The following is a 14461-nucleotide window of genomic DNA, read 5'->3' on the forward strand; positions in this document are numbered from 1 at the left end:
TTACCTAGCTACATTTTTGTGTTTCCAATGCATATATGCGTATTTCCTCAAGTGCATGTATGATTTTTTTTTTTGGTCTATTCATGGCATACCTCCATATAAGAATATTTTTTTATGGTGCCAAAAATATTCTTATACAGAGGTTTTACTGTACTTAAAAAGGCTGCAAACACTCGCCTAACTACATGCACATTTCAATAATAATGCAAGAAAATTATAAACAAACAAAATAGTCAATAAATAAATACCACCAACAAGAAAAATTAATCCACACACCAACAAAATATCCCACAATCCAAGAGCAAACAAACAAGTCCAACAAAGGAAAACGAAAAAAAAAGCCAACATAGGAACAAAGCGCCTTAAGCAAATCAGAGCTTCTCCAACTCCTGTCGTTTCTCCTCGAGTTCTGCACGAACCGCCGCTTCAGCGGCCTCAGCACACAGCACCTCATCATTTGCTAACCCAATGTCATCAAGCAACAGATTTAGCACCACCCTCTTGCTGGAAGTCGTCTCCTAACACTTCTCTAGTTTCCCTTCTAATTGAGAAATTTGACCAGAAAGACGACTGCGAGGATCATTGCAGCTCCTCACCTTCACCAACAGCTCCTTCAGCCACGATATAGTGAATTTGACGTTGAGTGCATATTGCACGGCAGCTTCCCAGCTACGCAACCTCGCTTCATCGACAGGATCATCCCCTACATGGGTGAGTTGGTCTGCAATCTCCAAGAGATTCCTAGTCATGTAGCACAGGATAGGGACATCCAAAAGACCCTCCTTCGCCATATGACCACCACCACGCTCAACAATGTCTCTATAGGTGGCATCAAAAGCAGTTAGCACCCAGACGCCATGGACTAGGGTGTGGGTAGCGGGATCTACCCCAGCCTCTGCAGCGCTCACTACCAAAGGGAAGCGGAACCGTGCATCCTCAGAATCCTCCGTTACAACAGGGTTGGTCGTCACGTCAACAACAAGAATATCAGTATTCTTCTCCGAGAGAACAGACGAACTGCCGCCATCCACTCTAGTTCGTTTAGAAGAACCATCGACACCAGGAACCACGCGCCTGGTACCATCCATGTCGGGCTTCGTGGGTTCCTTTCGCTTCTTACTCATATCCTAGCGCCAGCCACAGTGTTAAAAATAAAATAAATATATACAATAATAATAGTATGTGTAAAAAAAAGGGGGGGAACCAACCTCGGTAATTGACGAGCCTAGCGGAGTATCATCAATTTTGGGACGAGACGCGGAGGAACTAGAAGACAATTCAGAGCCGCTGGCGGAGCCTGACAAATGAGAAATAAAAACAATCACAAAACAACTTAGATTTATAAGAAAAGAGAGGAAAGAAAGGCAAAGAGAGAGGAGTAACAAAAACAAAGGCATGTATTAAATAGGGAACTACCTGCAGGATCATTAATGGTTGTTGCCACGTGGGATGAGGACCCACCAAAGGCTGACCGGCTGGACCCAGAAGGACTCGTTGATTGGAGAACGATACTAGGAGATACTGGAAGTTCACCCCTGCCACGTACGGTCTCAGCCCTAAGAGGGTGAACTGATGATACATGAAGGCGTGGCGTCACCCAACTAGCCCCTATGGGGAGGCTAACCCATAGGTTCCTCAGATGATCCACAAACGAAGGAGTCGGGCTGACACTCATATCCTTGGGGGGCTGTGACGCGCTCCTCCGTTGACTTGGACGAGGCTGCAAAGGCACAATATTTGCAGAGGAACAAGGGCGCGGGGCAGACGATTGGTTCGCCTCCCACCTAGCTTTCTTCTTTAGACTACTCTCACTCCAGTCACACTCGGGAATATTCAAGTATTCCTCCATCACATAAGAAGGGGGCTTCCACCCTAGGCGACTGGAAAGAGGAGTTCCCTGAGGAAATGATTCCCGCCACCCATCTCGTCAAAATAAAGAGGAAAACGAAACGATAAATAGCGAAACACAAGGCCAAGGAAATAGCAAATACCTGAGGCGCCAAAGGACTAGCAGATAGCTTCACATTTAATCGCGGAGGCTTACGATCGGAAAACGACCCCTTCTTCGGCTTCGCAGGCTCACAACCCTCAGGTGGGGCCCAAGAGGTCACCACGGGATCCGAACGACCCTTGTTAGTCGGAACAAGGCGATGCTAGGCAGCTACGGCATTATCAAGTTTGATTCGGCCAGACGCATGAAGCTCCCGAAGATCCTGAACAGTCAAGTCGCGAGGAGGAGAAGAGAAAGTTCAAAGCCCGACGCCGTAATAAATCATGATACTCGTGGGCCCCTTCAGTAACTGCTAAGAGGCGCGCAGGGATGGGCTCCCTGAATGAAAAATCGATCCCTCGATCAGACAAGCGAGTCGCTCCTTTGAAGTCGTAACGATTGAAACTAGCAATGACATCCTCGATGTTAGAACTTTCTGGGGGAGGAAACCTGTGAGGAACCCCTTGATCGAACCCCACTTTCCAAGCCGCGCGATCAGGGTTGTAAGATATAGCGATGAACTTACCAGCATAGAAACCAGGAAGATAACCCGGCAACACAACCATCACTGAACCAAAATCCGCCTACGGCAAGAGATATGATAATGGATATGATCACAGCTTGGATTTTTACGTAGTACGTACTAAAAAACTATGCCTCGAAGGAAATTTGCATGAGTAAAAGAGAACCAAGAAAAAGCAAGCGAGTAAGAAAGAAAGTGACCGAGCATAGAGGTCAAATAGAGAGTAGTCAGAGGATCTGTGTTGGTGCCGATAGTAAATAACATCTAACGGTTAGAAACAAGGTCACAAATAAAGATCACATCAGGATCTTTTTCTTTTGGCAACTGTTTTCGTTACAGAGCCATTGGCATGCGCGAGCCTTATTAGTTTTGTCGTTTTCTCAGCGTTTCGGCTGTAGTACCGCCGATGCGTTAAATAACGATCATATCCCTGTTGGTATTTTATGAGTTCTCGTGATAAAAAAATATCACGATATATAGATTATAACTTTTTGTAGTTAAAACGTCGTCAACGATCTCCAGAGTCGTTATCGGAAGAAGGGAAGTAAATGAAGTTTGCTTTACGTAAAAAAGATAGAAAATTTAATGAAGTTTTAAAAGAAAAACACATATATACCGAGGAATGTAATTTAGTTGAATATGTACATCTGGTGATAAAATTTAGTGTAGAATCCAACTCCGCGTCAAAAGGTGCAATAAAATCATAATGCGCCAGACCCGATCAACCGTCTTGGTAAGGGAATGGTTCAAAATCCTTGGCCACGTCCAAATGTTTACCAAGATCTCCCTCGGGGACTTTCCCTTTCAAGTTCCAAAGAGCCATCTGTGGGTAGCCGTAAAAAACGAGAAGCTTCTTGACTGAACCATCGTCCTGCTTCACGTCTTCTTCCCGGTGAATCGCGAGTTCATTAGGCTCAGGTGCGCACGGGGGAACATGCTCCCAGTACCAAGCCTGCATGAAAGAAGCTGGGATGTAGGTCTCGATCTTGTGGGACAAACCTACCGTCTGAATATCTCGACAGAACAAATCAAGGTGGTGGTACAAACCACCTAAGAAAATTATTGCAAGCGGAAAAGAGACGCCGCGAGACAACAACACAACCATTAGCACGAGCTCACCCTTAATGGTATCCTGGGGACTGTATTCAAATATTTCGTGACAAAGCCAGAATAAGATGAAGGCAGCTAGTTCCGCGCGGGGATTCTTCTACTTGCGCTTAGGAGGGAACATCTTCCCACCGACCATCTGAGGAGCCCAATATTTCAGCCAAAGAGAAAAAGAAGCGCGGCGATTAACTTTAACGACCCATTCAGGATTAGTTTCTGTTGGATCTGACGAACCATGAATCGACTCATAGGCGCGGATGGAGATAGATAACAAGCGATCGCCAGATGGGAGCTTAGGAGGAGATTTCTTCTCTTCTACCCACTTAGCCTTCTCCTTTTGAGCGGACGAAGATTCCCCTTTCTTACCTGTGTCAGCGTCTCCCTTGTCCTTGCCTTTCCCTGATGGCGCCTGGCTTTTTCGTACCAATTCACGACGGGAATCATCTTTGCACTTCAACAAATAAGTACATAGTTCCTTGTCCTTGCCTTTCCCTGATGGCGCCTGGCTCTTTCGTACCAATTCACGACGGGAATCATCTTTGCACTTCAACAAATAAGTACATAGTTCCTTGTCCTTGTCATTTAGTACTTCGTAGACGGCTGCCTCATCATATGAATGACTTCCATGAATCGGTAGCCCTGTAAGAGCGACTACGTCCTCTAAAACGATAACGGATTTACCCCATGCTGTGAGAAGGGTATGAACGGGAGGAGACCAGCGGCAGAAAAGCCGTATTATATCACGAATGCACCTATTTACCTCCCGCTTAAAAGACGGGTTTATAGCTTCATCAGTACCTGCCTTCCGTGGAGCAGCAGCGTGGTTGGGGTTGGAGCGTATATGAGATGCCCAATGAGGCCACACCAGGGGAGTCTTCGATTTAGAACGGATGTCGATAGCATGGAGATCATAATCGCCACGATGGATGGCCATCCGCGACACAGTCTTGAACGCGAAAACGTCCATAGTCTCTGACTCGGGACGCATAAGCCATCCGGGATAAGGGGGGTAAGGAAGCACGGGCGGATTAAGAAGGCGATAACTAAGGATATCATCCAGAGGGAAAACGCGCTTACCTCCACGGAGTTCTCTTAACCTCAGCGCGCGCTTTAAAGCATGATCGCTTGTGAACTTAGCAATAATATACAATTTACCGTCTGCTGGGGAGGGTAGGACGATCTCATCCTGATCGGAATACTCGGCTTCCTTGGAGCCCTCATACCTAGGTTGTTCAGATTCACTAGACTCCTCGGATGAAGAACTACTGGAAGATCTACTAGACATGGCGAGTGTATGGGTACGTCTGGAAGAAGGAAAAAAGAAGAAAAGTTGAAGGGATAATGAATTGACAACTCTATATATAAATAGCCCTAAAGATTGGACGTGTCAGTTATGCACGGGGAAAAGCAACCGTCAGAAACTGGAAGGAGAAGCGGTTTTGCACGATGAGGAGTTGAAACGTCGCCCACGATCATAAGTTCAACAAAAGGAGGAGACCCACCATGTTAATGGACTATAAAGGAGGGCGCCCAAAAGGGGGTTCTTTGACTATTGGGTCATTAAACAATTGACCCAATAGTCAGGGGACTAATGTTGATACATGAAAAATAACAACCCTTAATGGGTTCAGGGGGTTCCCGAAGAAGTGGTTAAACTAGGTAAAAGCATGGGGACTTGGGAACTAAGCCCAAGTCCAACAAGAAAGTATCCATATAAAGGGAAGGACAAGGAAGGGAATTGTGAATAAAAAGAAGATTATCTTAAGGAATGGCATTAGAAGTAATTAAGGAGGTCTAGGACACATGGCATGATTCCATAAAAGAAGGGGCTTTTTGGAAAGCCTATATAAGAAAGGACAAGGTACAATGGAAAGACAACTCTCTCTCTCTCTTACCATTCTTGACATTGTGAGGTCATTTGGTGTGACTAGGACGGGTAGAACCTAAAAACAAATTCACCCCTCAACAGTAGACGTAGCCCTACATCTTCCTCCTCGTGCTCCTTGGTACCCCAGCGCATTCCGAATAACTATCCCATACCCTGCATCAGTATTACTTTAAATCCATGCACCATCCGTGTTTATCTTAGACGAATCGCACAAAGGACTAGTCCACTGTCTAATAGGTAAATGCAACCTAGTACTTGGAATAATCATAGCCACATTATCATCGACAACAATCCTAGAGGGAGACCAAAACTGGATATAACTCTGAATTTGTATAGACAAACTAATGCTAGTGCTACTTTTATTAGAGAAAACCCTATTACATCTCTCTTTCCAAATAAACCAAACTTTTGTTGCAGCTAGTACTAAAGACAAGGTAGAGGGATCGGCCCTAATCCATTCATTATAGTAATCTAAAAAAGAGTCACTACTATGCAATTGGAAATATTAGGCACAGGGGGCAGAGCCCAAACCGATTTGGCAAAAGAACAATCGAAGAAAAGATGAGTCAAAGACTCCACAGCAGAACCACAGAAGGGACATGAAGAATCAATCCCCCTCATTCTAAATGACAAGTTTTGCCTTGTTTAGACATTTCCAAATAGAAAGTTTAATCATTTGCGAAACATTAAGATTCCAAAGATTCTTCCAGAATTTTTTCCTGCGGACGGTGTTAACATTCGCATTCCTAGGCTCCAACAGTTTGGCATAAAGGCTTTTAACAGGAAATATACCATTTGTTCATGTTTCCATCTCAGTTTATCTTTATATAAGATCCCCTGATGAGAACAAAGAAGTCTAATATTAAGAATTTTACTTGCCACAAAGGAAGGGAAAGATTTATTAACCAAATCAACATTCCAATATAAATTCAAATCATCTATCAAATCAGATACTAAGGAAAGTTCAGAATCAAGATTTGGACAAATGTCCACTATTTTATCCTCTAAGCCAGGGATCCACCAATCATTTCTTGTATCAATCGAACAACCATCACTAACCTCCCAAATAGAGTTCTGTCTAACTAAAGTCAAATCTTTCCTAATACAAGTCCAAATCCAAGAACCCGTCTTGGACGGCTTTGCATTAAAGGCAGATCATTTTGGGAAGTAGTTGGCCTTAAGATCTTTTTCCCATAAAGCATCAGGTTCATCCAATAGTCTTCAAGCCACCTTAGAAAGCCTGACAAGGTTGGCCTTATCGGTTCTCTAAATCCTAGCCCTCCTCGCGCAATTGGTTTGCAGAGAAAACCATAAGATTTTATATATACACCTTTAGAATTGGAATCCTTACCCCACCAAAAATCCCTTTGAATATCATTCATTTTCTTAGTTAACTTTTTAGGAATTCGAAAACACCCCATTTGAAAAGTAGGGATACTAGATAAAACATGTCTAATCAATACCATCCTACTAACGTGGGCCAGAATTTTACTCCTCCATCCTTGAATTCTGTTCTCCATTTTCTCAATTAATGCATCAAAAGTTTTGAGTTTAGATTTATCGATAAAAAGAGGAGCTCCCAAATAAGCATCCTTAATATTAATTTTTTTGATTTTAAGCAATCTGCTCATCATTCTTTGATGCCTCGGGTGAACCTTTTTACTAAAAAACAGTCCCGATTTATTGAAGTAAATTAGTTGACCAGAGACTTTACTAAACTGTTTAATAATGTTTAAAAGGTTACGACATTCCCCTAAGTCAGCTTTAGCAAAAAGCAAACAATCATCGGCAAAAAGAAGGTGAGAAATTGGTTGACTATTCCTAGTCATTTTAATACCATGAACATGTTTTGAGGCTTCATTAGCCAAAATCAATCTCGAAAAAACTTCCATACATAGAATAAAAAGATAGGGAGATAACGGATCCCCATCTCTAAGGCCCCTAGTAGGTTTGAAAAACTGACATGGTTTACCATTCAGTAGCACTGCTACAGAGGCAGTGGAAACACACTGAAAAATCAAGTCACACCAGTCCTGACTAAAACCAAATTGCAAAAGGGTTTTATTTAAAAATTCTCAACTGCCCTGTCGAAAGCCTTCGACATATCAATTTTAACACCCAACCACCCAACTTTTCCTTTCTTTTTCTTCATTAAATGCACAATCTCGTGAGCAACAACAATGTTGTCCGAAATTTGCCTAGAAGATAAAAAAAGTCGATTGATACGGTGAAATAACCTTATCCAACAAGCTTGTCATTCTATTTGCGAGTAATTTAGGAATAATCTTGTAAGACGTATTACAGAGACCAATGGGACTAAGCTCACTTGGGTCTTTAGGAGATTTGGTTTTTGGAATCAGGAAAAGATGCGTTTTGTCAAGTTCTGGAAGTAAAGTTTTTTGTATGAAAGAATTTTGGAAAGTACAGACAACTTGAGGACCAATAGTCCCCCAATTGTGCTTATAAAAGCTAGCAGGAAACCCATCAGGTCCCGGGGACCTATTGGGTTTCATTTTCTTAATTATACCAAAAATTTCATCATTATCGGGAATTCTAAGCAAAGCACAATTATCAGCAACTGTGATCACAGGCTCAATATGCACAAGAGAATCAGAACTTAAAGGCACATAAGGAGCAGTAAACAGATTAGCAAAATAATCACCCAACACAACATCAATTTGATTTTTCTCCTTCACAACATGTCCATGAGAATCAGTAATACAATCAATATTATTCCTTTTCCTTCTATTAAGAGTGATTCTATGGAAGTACTTCGTATTTTTCCCCCCTAAAGCAATCATGTTATCCCTAGATTGTTGTTTAGCAATTTCCTCTTGAGTGTCATACAAATGCTCTATTTGATGCAATTTAGAATTTTTCAAAGATACATTATGAGAAGAACCTTCCCTTTTGTCAATATTTTCTACCTCTTTCAAAAGCATTGTTATTTTCTTTATTGGGTTACCAAAAACAACATATTTCCATGTAGACAAATTTTCTCCTAATGCATGCAAATTAGCAGCCAAATCTCTAGCTGGCTCACTCATAGAGTGATCCCAAGAGTTATTAATCAAATCAATACAAGAATCATTCTTCAACCAAGTATCATAGAATTTAAAGGGATAAGAAGAATTAGAGAAACCATTATCAAGCAGCAAAACAAATAGAATTATGATCAGATCCTAAAGCTACTTGATTTGTAAGAGACGCATTTGGAAATTGAAGAATCCATTCAAAATTATGAAAAGCCTTATCTAATCTCTCTTGGATATTTTGACCCCCCTCCCTATGATTATTCAAAGTAAATATGTTGCCTTTGAAACCTAAATCCTCTAAACCAGACCTTTGTATGATTCTAGCATAAGCACTAACATCTGTACTGTTGAAAGGCAAACCACCTAGTTTTTCTGACTGATCAAAGACCACATTAAAATCCCCTACTACCACCCACGGCATTTCATTTCTATTGACTTTAGAAGCTATTTTTTTCTAAGAAATTCCAGTCCACATGCTTATCAGACGGATACGGACTACCATAAAAACAGGTCAATAACCATTCTTTCATAGAAAAATTAGATTTGATAATCACATTTATCATATTCAGATTCGAATGCACAATTTCAAAATTAAAACCATCCATCCATGCAATCGTCAATCCACCCATAGTACCAGCCACTCCCACCGGATCCACAAAATATAAATTAGGGAAACTAGCTAAGAGCCTTCTCATCAAAGACTGTTGAGATTTTGTTTCAGAAATAAACAAGACATCAGGCTTCTCCAAATTTATCAAATGATTCAGATGATTCCTAGTTAATTTACGCCCACAACCTTGGGCATTCCAAGATATAATTTTCATTATGAAAATAAAAGAAAGAAACCAGAGCAATTGAAAAATAGAATTAGCAGACACTGGCTTAAGGAATTCAAAACTTTCCGCAAAGCAAAGATAAGAAGCAGAGAATTCTAAGAAAAAGTTAAAGAGTCTTAAAATAAATAGAAAGACTAACCTGTACTGCAGCTCTTGATAAGGAAGACATTTCAATCACAGTATTAGCATAAATTTCGAATCCCTCCCCAAAATCAACCAAATTAACCAAAGCTCCTTCACCCCTTCTTTCATGAACGTTCACCATTCGAAACAACCAAATTTCTGCACAATAAACTACCCTCGAATTTAAAATTGGCATATTTGATTCGCCGATTTTTGATTTCTTTGTACTCTTGAAATCATCTTCAGATATTATCAGATCCCAATCCTTCATTCCTCTTTTAGAACCACAGCAAATAAATTTGAGACCGATCGGACCTTTGAATCTTTGAATATCATGATTTTGATGGTGAATCTCTTTTTCTATCTCTTTGCTAGAGATCGAGAAGTTTAGGTCACTACCCTTACCAGACTTTTCATCTCTCCCAATTTCAGAAGGGTCCTTCATAGTTTCTTTCAAAACAATTTCCGAACATGTACAGATGTCTAACTCTAATTTTTCTTTAAACCCAGCCTCCATACCCGGATCCGAATTTACACCAGCCTCCATATCCGGATCCGAATTTACACCAGCCTCCAGACCCGCATCCGAATTTTCTCCCTGAAACTTAAGCTTCAGTTGACCTAAACCTAATATCATCACCGATTCTGTAGCTGAGATTTGAGGTTTTTGTGGTATTGTATCTTCCACTACACTCATTGGCTTATCTCTAACCTTCGGAATGAAATATAAACCAAACTTATGAGAATCCGAGAAAAATGGGAGAAATAAATAAATAGGAATGCTTAAACACCCAGACCCAAACCAAAAATTTCTTAATATCCCATCACGAGATTTAGAAAAACTGGGTTCTTTCATTAAAATTAAACCATCCTGAAAATAAATACTTCAAATACCCTTGAACTGAAGAAGAAAATTAGTCTGACGGGAAGAACTATAAGCGACGACAATCACCGGAGGTGAAGCTAAGAACTGAATGCTAATACTAATATGAAAGATCCTCCTTACCTTTAAACCACAATACAAAATTTACCTAGTAGACAACATCCCAAAGCAAAACAGTTAGGAGAAAAAAAAACAACTTTGATAAAAATTAAAAACAAAAGAGGATTGAAGTTCAAACCCAAAATCGAAAAGAAAACTCGTAGTAGAAGTCACAAATTAAAGGATCAGAAAAACTAGAATCACCCAGCAAGAAACACCGTAACTAGAATCACCCAAACTAGAATCACAGTAGCTAGAATCACTCAATTTAGTATCTCCATTACAAGAATCGGACTGAGTATGCAAGAATCGGTTACAACGAATCACTAGGAAAATATCTTTCACTAGAAACACTGTTTCACAGACCACCAGTATTTTGTAAAGGTTGACCACAATTTCCTACGTTAATTAGTTTTTCAACAGATAGTTCAGGAAACTCAATAGGGGATTCTAGAACACCAGTAAAACAATTATCCTTACAAGCTGGAGTGGTACTATTAAAATGAATTATATTAAGCTCATCTACCTTTTCACTTAAAATATCATCATTAACCATTTATGTACTCCCATCCTTATCATCTTTTGAATGAAAACAAATATCAAATCCACCTGAATTTTGAACTGAAACTTTCTTTGGAGTGTAACTCCATTGAGGCTTTTGATTAATATGCTTTTGACCACCAGCAACTTGAGTCTTCCTTGCCACTCTACATTCTGTAACCAAATGACCCACAACCTTTCATTGACTGCAAAACTTACGCATTCTTGATACTCCAATTTCTTGTTCAAACTTACAATATTTTGATACAACCACTACCTTATTAGGGATAGCATTGGCTAAATAAATTTCCACAAAAATACTAGCATAATATCCAATTTCTTTTTTCAGAGTTGTGGAATCAAGACGGATTGGTCAACCAATTGCACTACCCATGGACATAAGAATATCCTCCTTCCAATAGTCAATACTCAGTCCTGGAAACAACATCCATACAAAAGCACTAGAAGATTTTTGTTGTTCAGGTTTAAAATCACGTTCCCATAATCTAAGTTTCAGATATTGTGATTCGACGGCCATTCAACGGTCATTTGACCTTATACAGATCATGACCATAGCGGAATAAGAAAAAACACGGAAAAATTCCGAGATGTCTAAGAGTCGTCTCTGAATTATTACCATTTTTGGCCGACTGTTAAGGAGGCCTTCTTTATGGTCACTTAAACTGCAATTTTGTCTGTCACGATTTTTGTACAAAAAACAAACACAGATTACAATTTCATGAAATTCAAATCCAAATCCACATAATTAAACAGATTGACCAAAAACATACTACATATCCGACCAAACAAACAGATTTCAAGTTCAAAATTATTGAAAAAACTCATCAGATTGATCAGATGATTCGGATTTTAAAGGATCTGCAGTAGCAGAGAAACGAGTAGAGAAGATGAACAATTCGAATATGTATTTCGTCGGACCCGACCCAATGGTCCATATTCGACTAGTCCAGGAATGAGGGAATTGGTTACTGGCTAGTCCACTCCCGGAATTTATTTATCCTTTGGTCCAAAAACATGTTTTTGGACTAGAAACTTTATCCCCTAATCCATCCACGTGCGGTTTACACAAGACCAATTTTCAAATGTTCCCAACATACCCTTCTGCAACTTAAAGTGAAGAACAGAAAACCAAATCAGTTTATTTCCTCTTTTTTCTTCTCAGATCGGTTTCTCTCAATTTCTGGTACTGTTTTTCAATCATCTTCATCTGAGCTTCGAATTAGGTTCTTCTGAGTTTCGAATTAGGTCATCTGAGCTTCGAACCAAGGTATTTATCCTTTCAATCATCCTCTTCTGCTGCTGTTCTTGATGAATAATTGGGTTTATTCTGATCCGATTTCTATCAGGATAATTGTATATGATGTACATTGTTATGTTTTTATGATTTTGTTTTATGATTTCTGTTTTATGATGATTTACAATGTCAATTCAGTTTCGAAGTAATTTCCGTTCATTTTTTAAGTAATTTTCGTGATTTTTGTGTGTTTCAATTAGGTATTTGAGCTTCGAATTAGGTTTATCTCAGATTCGAACAACGTATGATTTCTTTTTATGATTTCTATTCTGTTTTTTGTAATCTGATTTTTTGTATTTTCTACGTTTTTCTGCTGCTGTTCTGTTTAGTTTTCATTAGACAGATCTTGTAGGATGTATTACCAATACGTACTGCATATAGCGTTCTCTTTTTTCATTCTGCAGTAGATGCCAATACATATGAATATGAGTCAATACATGTCAATACGTCCTGCATATAGCATGCTCTTTTTTCATCCTGCAGTAGATGCCAATACATATCAATATGAGTCAGTACATGTCAATACGTACTGCATATAGCGTTCTCTTTTTTCATTCTGCAGTAGATGCCAATACATATGAGTATGAGTCAATACATGTCAATACGTCCTGCATATAGCATGCTCTTTTTTCATCCTGCAGTAGATGCCAATACATATCAATATGAGTCAGTACATGTCAATACGTACTGCTTATATCATGTCAATACAAAGACTCTTTTTGTTTCATCTCAGTACATGTCATTTTTTACAGGGTTAACATGTCTGACGTTGCTCCCAAACCAGACTTCTCCATCTATTCTCATGTATACCATAAGCAATATCATTTTGCATATGAGGTTACATCGTTTTCAACTTTAGAGGATTTGAAATTTTGCATCTGTAATATGTGGAGCTGGTTGACTCCATCGACTATTCTGGTTAACTATTTCCAGAATCAAGCGATAGTTCCTATTCTTGCCGATGTAACACTCCAGGGCATCTCTGCATTACATTCTTCAAAGAAATAAACTTTCTTTGATTTGCACGTGGATGTAATTTCAAATGGCGCATCTAGGCGTATGAAAGTTGACAGTAATGCAGACTTAGTTGTCAGTGCAAAGAATAGTTATTTGAAAGAAGGTAAAGAAGCCCCAAGAGTGTTTTTTTCAGATGGTTGGGATAAGATTTTTGATGATACAGATCAATTATTCTATGGTGGTGTTGGTGCCGTACGTATAGCATGCCAAAAATACTGCATGAGAACTGGATATGAGGTAATTAAGAAGAAGAATGACCTTGAGAGATTCACCGCCGTATGTAGTGTGAAAGGTTGTTCATGGAAGCTTCACGCAACTGCCATTGGTAGTTCTATTGATGTTTTTAAGATAAAGGAATATGTGGGAAGGCACACCTGTGGCGGTGGTTATATGTTGAAGAATCCAAGAGTTACAAAAAAACTCATGAACAGTCTAATTCATGAGATGGTCAGGCACAACCCTCGCATAACACCAGCAGAGATCATAGATTATCTTAAAGTTGGTGGTGGCATTGAAATCCAGTATCACCACGCATATCATGCAATTGAGTTGTCGCATAAACAGATTTTTGGTAATGATGTGAAGTCGTACACTGATCTTGCTTGGTGGGTGAATGCTGTTAGGGAAACAAACCCTGGGTCATTTATTGATTTCGATTTCAATGATGCTACAAAAAGATTCAATAGACTTTTAGTTTGCTTTGGAGCTTGTATAGAGGGATATAAACTATGTCGTCCCATGATTTTCTGTGACTGTACATTTCTCACTGGAACTTTTAAAGGAGGTCTCATGGCAGCAACATGTCTTAATGGCAATCAAGGTAACTGGTTCTTTTTTTTTATATGTAGTGTCTGGTAGTTAGATCACTCATATTGACCTTACTTCACTATATGACAATGAGTATTGACCATACTACATATTGACCTTACTGAGTATGAGATAAACCATACTACATGTGAAAATGTAGTGTCGATCAATTGCTTAACATGTTATTGTGTAGTGTCAGGTTTTCACATATCAACAAAGAGGTAAACCAACTGCATGTCAATATGTAGTGTCAATATTAGTTGCTTAACATAACTAGTAATTCCTTTTTGCAGGATTT

The 14461-nt window shown here is 39.6% G+C and overlaps 1 protein-coding gene across 1 annotated transcript; it reads right to left on the reverse strand.

Moving 5' to 3' along the window:
• Positions 1-219: 219 nt before the first annotated feature.
• LOC113303114 lies at positions 220-2151 on the reverse strand. Its single transcript, XM_026552112.1, has 4 exons — positions 1992-2151; positions 1417-1720; positions 1209-1297; positions 220-1127 (listed from the first exon to the last, which is right to left on the reverse strand). Exons 2-4 carry the CDS (start codon positions 1673-1675, stop codon positions 519-521), a joined length of 957 nt encoding a protein of 318 aa, XP_026407897.1. The 5' UTR covers positions 1676-1720; positions 1992-2151; the 3' UTR covers positions 220-518.
• Positions 2152-14461: the final 12310 nt, after the last annotated feature.

The sequence above is a fragment of the Papaver somniferum genome, chromosome 1 (genome assembly GCF_003573695.1).
Source record: "Papaver somniferum cultivar HN1 chromosome 1, ASM357369v1, whole genome shotgun sequence".
Taxonomy (NCBI): Eukaryota; Viridiplantae; Streptophyta; class Magnoliopsida; order Ranunculales; family Papaveraceae; genus Papaver; species Papaver somniferum.